At 56.3% G+C, this 10,671-nt stretch overlaps 1 protein-coding gene across 1 annotated transcript; it reads left to right on the forward strand.

Annotated features, from left to right (window-relative positions):
- The first annotated feature begins 3,088 nt into the window (after positions 1-3,088).
- AGPAT2 (1-acylglycerol-3-phosphate O-acyltransferase 2) lies at positions 3,089-10,237 on the forward strand. The gene is made up of 6 exons (XM_069032116.1): positions 3,089-3,341; positions 6,890-7,023; positions 7,440-7,615; positions 7,782-7,877; positions 9,362-9,434; positions 9,886-10,237. The coding sequence occupies exons 1-6, from the start codon at positions 3,154-3,156 to the stop codon at positions 10,035-10,037; spliced, it is 819 nt and encodes a 272-aa protein (XP_068888217.1). The 5' UTR covers positions 3,089-3,153; the 3' UTR covers positions 10,038-10,237.
- The last annotated feature ends 434 nt before the right edge of the window (positions 10,238-10,671 follow it).

A 10,671-nucleotide genomic window follows, 5' to 3' on the forward strand; every position in this document is an offset into this window, starting at 1 on the left:
GTCCAGGTTCCCAGTCTGCAGCCCTGTCCGTGTGGGAGTAAGTGACACAGTGTAACCACGTCTGTGCTGTGATGCTGGGCTGTCCTGTGTACCCTGAGCTACACAGAGCTGACACACAGTGACACCAGGATCTGACACATCTCCCAAAGCCAGCTGCTGATTGAGACAGGCAAAGAGGGAAGAGGATAGATCAGTGGATGGATGGATGGATGGATGGATGGATGGATGGATGGATGGATGGATGGACGGACTGACAGAGGTCTGGAAGGAGTTATGGCAGATGTGTGGATCACCTCACTGTCCCCAGGTCCCTGGCAATCGAGGCTGCTGTGCAGCACCCATCGCGAGGGGTTGGTGTGGAGGAGTTTGCACAACCCACAGCTTCCTGCTATCAGCCCTTCCTGTGAGGGCTCCCAGCCTCGCACATGCGTGCCACGATAAGGCCACGAATGAGGATGTTTGGCTGGCTGCTTCCTCCTCCCCCCAGTTTAATGTCGCCAAACCCAGCTGCTGCTTTCAACACACGGCCCTTGGCAGGAGGCAAAGGGAAGCAGGCCAATGGATAGAGCTGCCAGAGGCACCATGGGCAGCCAAGGGCAGAGGCAGGGTGAGGCAGCGGGAGTGGGATTCTGCACAAATCCAGCCTTCCTTCGGCCCAGCCGGCATCTCCAGAGGGTCCTGCCGAGCACCCACCCTCCCAGCCTGGAGCCTCCTGCTGCTCTACAATCTGCTCAGCCCGGAGCTGGACACGTCCCTCCTTCCTTCATACCCCTCTGACTGCTTTCCCTCTCTTCCCTTCTCCATACGTGGGAGATGTTCTCCGTGGCTCTATTTCTTTTCCAGTCAGAAGCTAGTCATCCACAGGGAGGTCACATGTTGTTGCCAAGGGAAGCAATAAATTTAGGCAAATAAAAGATAAAAGAACACAGCAAGATCATTGTAAGACAAGGGTAATGCATCGGGGTTCATGGCTCTTCATGGAGCCAGGCACAGAAATCCCACCAGCAGTGATGCTGTGTGGACCCTTCTGCTTGGCACTTGATGGGATCTTGTTCCTGTCAGAGATTCTGGGCCCTGCTCAGCTACACTACCTGCAGGGTACCCTTCCCTCATGTCTAAATAATCCAGTTGGTAGTTTAAATATGCGAAACACACAGCACAATCTAACAAACCAGTGTTTTTAGAAGAATTTGGAACTGCTTTATCCTGGCTGAAACCTGGGAGGATTGGGATGGGGTCACCTTTGCCTCTGCCCCAAAACAGCCACATTTCAAGGGTGATGAGGTGATCCCTGTTGTGCTGCACAGTGGGAAGAGGCTCTCGGGCCTCTTCCATCAGGAGTTTGTTATGAAAATGTTAACGCACAGGCTGTCGTCATCTGGCAGCACCACCGCCTGTCTTATGAAATAACTCAGCGTGACAGCTCCGCTTGCTCACAGGCAGGCCCATGTCTGGCTTCTAATCTGGCATCAGAAAGTGCTCCCCTTCCTTGAGCTACAGACTAATATCAAATGTTTCATTTGCATGACTCCAGATAATGCGCTGAAGAGCATGGGGAGAAGGGAATGGCAGCCAAGCTCCTCCAGGAGCCCATATGTGGAGCATTGCACCATCCCCGCCACACTGGATCTGCTCACCCCGCTTGCCGCTGGCACCGCAGCCGGAATTTACATTTCAGATTCCCAACGTCAGCCAGCATTTATGAGCTCCACAGAGCGGCCCACACGACGCCCCAGTGACAGGTCACCAGGGACTTTCTTCCCGTGTCAACAAAAGCAAAAAGTCACGAGGATAACACAGAATCGCTCCGGGCCCAGCGTCTGCTCAGCTGCAAAGGTCTCGGTGACTTCCCAGGCATATGTTGGCTGGCACGGCGCTGGAGCAAGGCTCCCTGAACAGATCACACAACACAGGCCGGGGGGATTAATCCAATGCTGTGTGGTGATGCTAATACAATAAGGGTTCTTTGTGGCATTAGCTGGAATCATGAGACCAGCTCTGAGATGTCATTGCCTGGCAGCCGCAGGGAGTGCTCTCTCTGGAGAGAAGGAGCTTGTCTCCTGCTTCCAGCCCTAAAGCTGCTGCGGGGCAGGGAAAGTGCAGTGAGCTCTCCTTGTTCTTGTGACAGCTCATTTGGGAACAGGATGCAATCTCTGTTGGTGAATCCAAGGACAGCTGAGGGAACAAGGGTTATTTTAAAAGGAATAACACTTTTCCTTGATTTTTCCAGGAGCTGCAAAGCTCCAGATGCTAAAGGGATGCTCGGAACCGCAGGGTCATATCTTTACCCCAGTGGAGTCTCCATAGAGACTCGTGGGACTTGAGTTTCACTATAAAAAGTGTTGCAAAACCAGCCGAGGTCAATGAATGGTTTGTGTCGGTTCCAGCAGACGCTTTCATCTCCTGTAACAGCTTTGCACCCACAGAGCTTCAGGGCCTGATCCTATCCTAACCCCAGTGCCAGCAGGGAAAGCTCCATCCTGCTCAGCATGTTTGTGCAGCTGGAAAACCAGCATCAAGCACCAGCAGAGAAGGTGGGCAAGGGTCCATGAGGGTCCCAAAACCTCACACGGTGCCCTGAGGGACACAAACTCCCTCACAGCATGGAGGACCTCAAAGACTTTCCACGGCACCACAAAGGGAGTGAAAACCCCCACGTGGCCCCATGAGGGTCCCAAACCTCCCAGAGGGGTCCATGAGGGCACCAAACCCCCACATAGCACCATGAGGGTCCCAAACCTCCCAGAGGGCTCCATGAGGGGACAAAACGCCCCCAGGGCTCCATGGGTGTCCCAAAAGTCCACACGGTTCCGTGAGGGTCCCAAACTTCCACAGCCCTCCATGAGGGTACCAAACCCCCAGAGAGCTCCGTGGGGGGACCGAGCCCCCATAGGGCTCCATGGGGGGACCGAACCGGCACAGCGCTCCACGAGCGGACCGAATTCCCTCCTCCCCTTGCCATGGGCACCCGGCCGGGCCTGCAGCCGGAGGAATCCCCGCTCCATAGGGAACACTGCCTGCGAGCCGGTCCCGCCCCGCTGAGGGAGCGGCGGGCCGGGCCGGGCCGCCCACATAAGGCGGGCTCAGCGCGGGCTGCCTGAGGAGGAGGCGGCGGTGGCGGCAGTAGTGGCGGCGGGTGCGGGTGGAGCCGTCATGGAGCTGGGGTGGCTGCTCTGGGGCACGGCCGTGCTGCTTCTGCTCCACGTCCTCATGGAGCTCAGCCCCGCCGTCAACTTCGCGCTGCGCATCGGCTTCTACTGCCTGCTGTGCCTGGTGTCCTCGGCGCTGGCGGCCGCCGCCTGCCTGCTGGTCAACGGCGGCCGCACCGTCAAGAACATGAGGTGAGGGGGCACCGGGGGGGGAACGGGCGCTGGGGACAGCGGTGTCACCCCCCGCCGCTGCCCCGAGCCCCTGGGGTGGTGGTGGCCTCTGTCACATCCGTGGCAGCCGCAGCCCCGCGAGTCCCCTCTGGGCTCAGGGAGGGCTGTCCTGGCCCATGGCAGAGCCCTCGGGGAGCCGCGTTTGGGGATGAAGCGCCTGGAAGGTGGTGGTGGTGGGTGGCTTTTTTTTGGGAAAGCCACAGGAGAGCAGTGTTTGTTGAGAGTGGTAGAGCACTGGAACAGGCTGCCCAGAGAGTGTGAGGAATCTCCCTCTCTGGAGGCATTCCAAACCCACCTGTGTCTGTAGGTGACCCTGCCATGGCCGATTTAGATGATCTCCAGAAGGCCCTTTTTGATTGTCATGCCTAGGTGGTTGTGTTCAGGGTGTTTCCTGCCCCAGGAGCAGAGGCTGGCAGGCTGTGTGCCATGTGCTGCCAGGGCACGGCTCTCCTGCAGCTGCTGTCCGGCCCTGTGTCCCCTGACAGGACACACGTGGCAGGGGCCAAGGGGCTGCTCTCTTCCAGCACCTCCTCTCCATGCCAAGGTACATTCTAAGGGCAGAGCAGGCTCTTCTGCTGGCAGCACAGGACAGCTCATTTCCTGGTTTTGCTCTCCCCTAGGCAGCTTTTTACCTGTGCTGACCGTGTCCATGCCAGGTTGTATGGATTCAGGGGAAAGGAGAGCCTTAAGACACATCCTTTCAGATCAAAGGTTGGCAGCATCTCAGCAGGTGGAGTTGGACTTTGCTTTGCAGTGTGGCTTTCACACATAGGAATCAGGGTGGAGGGAGCGGGTACAGGGCACTGATGTGCTGCCTTGAGGGCTCTGCCCTGCCCATCCCAGCTGGTGCCATGGCCCCAGGCACTGGGACCAGCAGTCTGCTCTGGGATCTCCAGCCTGGCTCTCTCTCCAGCTTTGGTTGCCTTGGCTCACTCTGGAGCAGCTTTCCAACACACAGCCAGCACTGCAGCTGGGAGAATTTATGATGTCAGTGATGGAAACACTATCTTTTTATTTCACCCCAAAAATAAACCGTCTAAATTTTCTGTAAACTTCAAGGAATTATTTGGGAACAAGAACTTATACTGGATAACTCCTCATGTTGAAACCTAGGGCTAAATTTTGGCCACAACTGCCCTTTTCCTGTAACTTAAGCCTGTTGTTTCCACATAGTGGCACTGGCTGGAGATCCTGGTGATGTATCCCAGCCCCTGGGAGGTCCGTGGCTGAGGTGATCCAGTGAGTTCCCTATTTCTCCACCATCCCAGACTGCTTATTCCAGCTTGGGAAATGGGGCTGGAGCAGAGCATGTGCTGGTGGACAGGCAGTGATAATGGTGTTGTTGCGTGGTGCAGAACACCCCGTTCTTGCTGTGCTGCTGGCTCCACTGGTGTGACTTGGAAGAGGTTACCCAGGGTGTCTGATAGAGATAGAACTGTTTATCACTGGTGAAACGTCTTGCAAGACCTTCCAATCTGGTAAGCAGACTTCAGTAGTCCTTGAAAATCAGAGCATCCTAAGCAAGCCTCTGTGGCTGGCTGTGGAGCAGAGCATGTGAATCTGGGGGCTGCTGGCTTTCACACTCATTAGGGATGCACTGAAAAGTCACATTCCCTGTCATTTTTGTGCTCCTTGTGCCTGGCAATAAGTGCACTGGTTTTACAGCTCTCTGCAGCTGTGGCTGCTCCACGTCTGGATCATTGATTCCAGCAGAGAAGCCTCTTGTGGGATCGGAGGGGACTTGGATCCATTCTTTAACCCTATGGGTGACGTGGCCAGCCCAGCAGGGCTGCTGGTCACCCCATTCTTCTTTGCCTGCTCTGAGCTCTGCCCCTTTGCCTCTTTCAGTGGCTCATGCCTCATCTTGTGCAAGGAAAGGCTGGCTTCAGGCTGGCAGGAGGAAGCTGGATGGTTGCTCTTGAGTAATGTGTAACCAGCCTCTCCCGGCAGCCAGTGAGCACTGTGACTTCCAGAGCGATGACCTCTTTTTTGGTTGGCAGTCAGAAGGGAGGAGAAGTGTGATTTAGGTCACCCTGGTGGCCTGGCATCCCCCACGACCTCACTGGTTTGTGTCACCCTGCCTTTTCTCACCTGTAACCCCGTGTCTTCACCTGGACTGCCCCCCTGTAACCTTGGAGCGGGCTGTGGAGCTCGGGGACTCTGCATTCCATGCACCTCCCTGGGTGTGGCTCTTTGCAGCGAGTTGAAATGAGGACTGGTAGCAGTGTCACCTCGGGGCATTGGCCTGGCCTGAACTCCAGTGTCACAGCGAGCTCGGGTGGTCTGCATGGGGGGACACCCCACGGGGATGTGAACCCTGCTGTGGGTAGGAGCAAGCTGGGGAAAGTCCTGTGGCTCAAGAGTTTGTGGAGACTTTCAGAGTCCAGATGCTGGGAGCTGCTGCCAGTCCAGGATGAGATGCTGTCCATGTGCTCACCTTCCACCGGAGTGACAAGGATGCTTCTTAGGGGAATGGTGCTGCACAGTTCCCAAGCTGGACCTCGTGGTGGGGACAGAGTTGACACTGTCCCTCAGTCTCCTGCTGCAGGAAGGAAAGTTTCATCCCCTGTCTGCCAGGTGGCCCTGAGGCAGGACATCCAGGTGCTTGCTGGAGGGCAGGTCAGCTCTGGAATCAGCTCCAGGGGAGAGCAGAGCCAAGCTGGTGGCTGTTCCTGGGAGCTTTGTTCACGTGCAGGCTCTTCTGCCACCTGTCCTGGTAAATGGCTGCTCCCCTGCCCAAAATAGCCCCTGTGTTCTGCCAGCTTCTGCTTGTGTCCTTTGGCCCAGTTGGAGGGTCTCCAAGTCCCCAGGTCAGGGGGTGGCATAGATGGGCCCTGCTCCCATGGGCTGACAAGGGCATGCAAATGTGCTGCAGTGCTGGCATGGCTGAATAGAGCTGCTGGAGTCTCCCAGCTGGGAAAAGCTGGGAGCTCTGTCAGACCTGTAGTTCCACTGGGAAAGGGAACTGGCAGGCAAAAGCTTGAGGGTGGGTTTGCTTGGGGGCACCCAGCCTCTGCCAAGCTGTGTGGGGAGCACCCTGTTTGCTGCTTGCATCCTTGCCTTGTGCAGGGAAGCGTTTCTCACCTTCACTCCTCGCCTTCCTTGGGCCCCTGTGAGGGAATGGCACCCCAGGTTTGTTTGTATCATTCAGCAGCATCTTCCAGCACTGCAAGGAGCAGAACTGGCAGAGCCTTCCTTGGATGTTGGATGTGCTGGGGAGTGGCAGCTCCTGGCAGAATTGTTTGAGCAACTTGTGGGGCCCTGCTGATTGCAGGAAGAAGAGCCTGGTAACACCAGGGCAGCCCAGAACCATGGCACTGAACAGGGCAAATGAACAGCACTCCTGGAGGATGTGGTACCATGCAGGGCAGACACCTGGGTGGATCACAGGGCAAATAAGACCAGAGGTTCTGTGTCCCAGAGCTGCTCTTGTCGTCTTCTGCCCCCACTGGGTGTAGCAGCTCCTGTCATCTCCCTGCCCTGCTGCTGACTGCTTTTCTCTTCTGCAGAATCATCAGAGCTGTTGTCAGGACCTTCAAGTATTTCTTTGGCTTGAGGTTTGAGGTGAAGGGACTGGAGAACTTCAAGGTGGAGGGCCCTGCTATCATTGTGTCCAACCATCAGAGCATCCTCGACATGATGGGTGAGGAGCTGGTGGGAGGGAAGGGAAGATTTCTCCTGCTCACCATTGGGAGAAGTCCTGCTTGTACCTCCTGGACAAGCAGCCCCTGGTGCAGCTTCCCCATCAGTGCTGGTTGTGGGAAGGGTCTCCTGTCACTCTGACCAATCCCACACCTGTGCAGCCCCCCAGGTAATGCTGTCCTTGAGGTGCTGGCCCAGCACGTGTGTCAGTGGCCCTGCTGGGCTCTGTGGAGCTGGGGAATGAGCTGCTTCTGAGGGGTCCTGCTATCACCTGCAGCCACCCTGCCCCACTAACTGCTGTGTGCCAAGCCTCCTGCTCTCAGAAGCCAGAGACAAACAAGGTCCCCCTGTCCTTGTCCCACCTGAGTGCAGGCAGGGGGGGTGACTGCTGGGTCTTGCCCTCTGCCATCCCATTAGGGCTGATGGAGGTCCTGCCCGACAACTGTGTCCAGGTGGGCAAGAAAGAGCTGATGTACATGGGCACCGTGGGGCTCATCATCTACCTCGGTGGCATCATCTTCATCAACAGGAAGAGCACCAGCAGCGCCAAGATGGTGATGTCAGAGGTGGCCAAGACTATGGTGGCTGACAACGTGAGTGTCACTGTGGGGCTGGGTGGGGTGGCATGGGGGGATTGTGGCACTCCTGGTGCTGGCTCACCCGGAGTTCCAGCCACCTGCAGCTCTCGGCAGAGCTGGCTGGTGTCTCCCAGCACTGCAAGTGGATTTGTGGAGCAGAGCCTTGTCTCTCCATGTGCAGGTGAAGGTGTGGGTGTACCCAGAGGGCACGAGGAACTGCACTGGGGATTTGCTGCCATTCAAGAAAGGAGCATTTCACCTCGCTGTCCAGGCACAGGTAACAGTGCTCTGCCCCCCCATGGGAACCCTGAGTGCTTTTGCAGTGGTGCTGCACACTGGTCATGCAGCGTGTGGCTTGTTTGCTCTCAGGTGAGCTGTGTTCCCAGGTAACACCTGCTCAGGTAAGCCACCGTTAGGTGTCAGAAGTGCTGCCCAGCAGCAGCCAAGAGCCTTTTCCATTCCCTCTGGGGATGAGTGGCTGCAGACCGTGGAGAGCTGCCCTGTCCTCTCTCCTGCCCGCCCCAGTCCTGGTATCCCCTCTGGAGGGAGGAGTGTGAGGGACAGGCACACTTGATCCCTATCCCAGGCTTTCCTGGCAGCATGGCAGGGCAGTGCCTGTGATCAGGGGTTCCTGGGGGCATGGCTGCAGCCCAGAGCTCGCTCCTGGCAGGGAGCCCACTGGATGCTTTCCTGGGGAAACCCAAAGCTGTTGATTCATTTCTCAATCCCCCAGGTTGCAATAGCATAGTGGTGATTCAGGATTGTTAATTCTTGTGCTTTAGAGCAACATCTAGGCTTGCTCAGTGTGCAAATAGCTGTTGCCTCCCTGGCAGCCATATAGCAGTTCTTGGTACATCTTTTCTCTCCCAAATGACAGCATCCATGAGCAGTTAGTGGGGGAGCAGGCAAACAGCTTCAGCCAGCCAGAGCTGTCTCAGGAGCAGGGTGCTTGCTTGGGCAGGGTGCTGGGGCAGTGTGCCAGGGATGACTCGAAGCCTCAGGGAAAACTGGTTTCCCCAGGAGAGGTGTTACAGCAGGGATTTTGGGAAAGGGAAGAGGTGCCAGCTCTCTTGCTGGGTTTGTTTGGCCAAGTCCAGGGTGTAGCCTGTGTTGTAGCATCCCCATTCCTGCCTGGGTGATGCAGCCAAGGCAGAGCCTGGCAGCTCTGGGAGGAAAGGATGACATGGAAGTGCTCCCCGCCTCTGCTACACCCCCCTGAGTCACCGCCTGTAGATCCTGGCTGTGTTACCAGCACTGGAACAACAACTCTGCCTGCCCTCCTGGCCCTGTGTCTGTCTGAAGCTTCCCTGAGAGCAACTGATAACAACTGGTGACTCCTTTTCTTAGAAACTGAAAGCAGAGCAGCTGCCCTGCCCCAGACACATGCCTGTACAGCAGGCAAGGCCTGTCAGAACAGGCATCCTGCAGTGTTTGTTTGCAGGACAGAAAATACCTGGGGTTTGAAGCCTCACTTGTGATGAGGAGCCCTAAAAGCCAGTGCTGAGCTGAGGCTGGAGTGGAACTTGGCCCTGCTTCCTTGAGTATCCCTGTGCCCTGCATTTCTGGGGAGTGGTTTTGATTCCATTTGACTCCTGCTTGTTCCAGCCTTTGGAAGTGGGTGTTGTTTGTGGGGCTGTGTGTACCCTGTGTGTCTGAGAGCCAGGCCAGGCCAGCTCTGCTGTGTGGGATTCACTGCCTGTCTCTGGCCTGCCCTGAGCTGCTGAAGTGCCAGTAACTCCTCTTTTTCTTTGCTTCCTCAAGGTCCCAGTGATCCCTGTGGTGTACTCCTCCTTCACCACCTTCTATAACCCAAAGACGAAGCTATTTACATCAGGTAACAAAGAGTCACTTGGAGACAGGGTTGCTGTTGTCCTGTGTGGAGATCTGGTTTGCAAGGGTGTGGGAGGGAAGCAGAGCTGGTGTGAACAGGAGGAGCCCTGCTTGGGAGATGTTTGGAGGCAGTTCAAAGCACTTGGCACCAGAGCCTGGGCTGGGTTAACTCAGGAAAGGCTGTAATTAAATACATTGAGGGATGTTTTCATTAAAAATCGGTTACCACCTCTCCTGCTCTGGGCAGGCTCTGGCTGGGATGGCAGTTTGGGGCACAGGGGGATTATTGGGGGTGGCACAGCTGGGATCTAACTCTGCTTGTGCTCCAGGGATGGCTGCCTGAAGCCCTGGGAGGGATTGAGGGCTGTGCTGGGGCTGTCCAGGGTGGGGAGCAGGGCAGAGAACAGAGCTCCTGTGGCATGTGAGTTTCTTACAGGCTCCTCTCTTGTCCCCAGGCAAAATCAAGGTTGAGATTCTGCCTCCAATAGAGACCAAAGGGCTGACATCAGACGATGTCACCGAGCTCACTGACAGATGCTTCAGCACCATGAGGGAGACCTTCTTCAGGCTGTCAGGCCGTCCAAGCCAGGCAAAGGACTCATCTTAGAGGCTTCTCCAGTGGTGTCACCATGTGGTGGTGGCTCAAGGGACCTATCTGTTCTTGCCAAATACTGAAGAACCTTCTTCTCTTCTGCAGTGATTTCTGACTCTGGGAACACCACGGACTGGCACACACAGGGTGTCAAGCCAGCACTAAGGTTCCCCTTTGAGTGGATTTCTCTTATGGGTTCACTTTCTCACTTTGAACTGTCTCCTTTTTCTGAATTTCTCAGGCATCAAACTTGTGCTACCAAAGGGCTCAATGACCAGAGAGGTGAGTTCCCCCAGCTCTCGCAGCTGGCACGGGGTGACAGCAAAAACCTGCCTGGGGCCTGAGCTCTGCCTCATGTGACTGTCCCTGCCCCTGTGTTCCTGCAGGCTCAGCTCGTGCTGGCCTGACCCTGTGATGTCCCAGGTGGAAACCACCAGGCAGCAGTTAGTATCAGCACAGCCTTGATGCTCAAACAGGGCTGACAACTGTGTGAAAATCCAGATTTTGGCTTTACAGCAGCACTAGGAGTGTGGTGTCCTCACTGCCACCCACCAGTGGGACTCACGGGCCTGTCCCCTTGAGATGCCCTTGTGGCACAACAGCATCACGTTGGGTAACTGCTGCCAGTTCCCTGCCGTGCTGGTGGCTC

This window comes from Aphelocoma coerulescens, chromosome 17 (genome assembly GCF_041296385.1).
Source record: "Aphelocoma coerulescens isolate FSJ_1873_10779 chromosome 17, UR_Acoe_1.0, whole genome shotgun sequence".
Taxonomy (NCBI): Eukaryota; Metazoa; Chordata; class Aves; order Passeriformes; family Corvidae; genus Aphelocoma; species Aphelocoma coerulescens.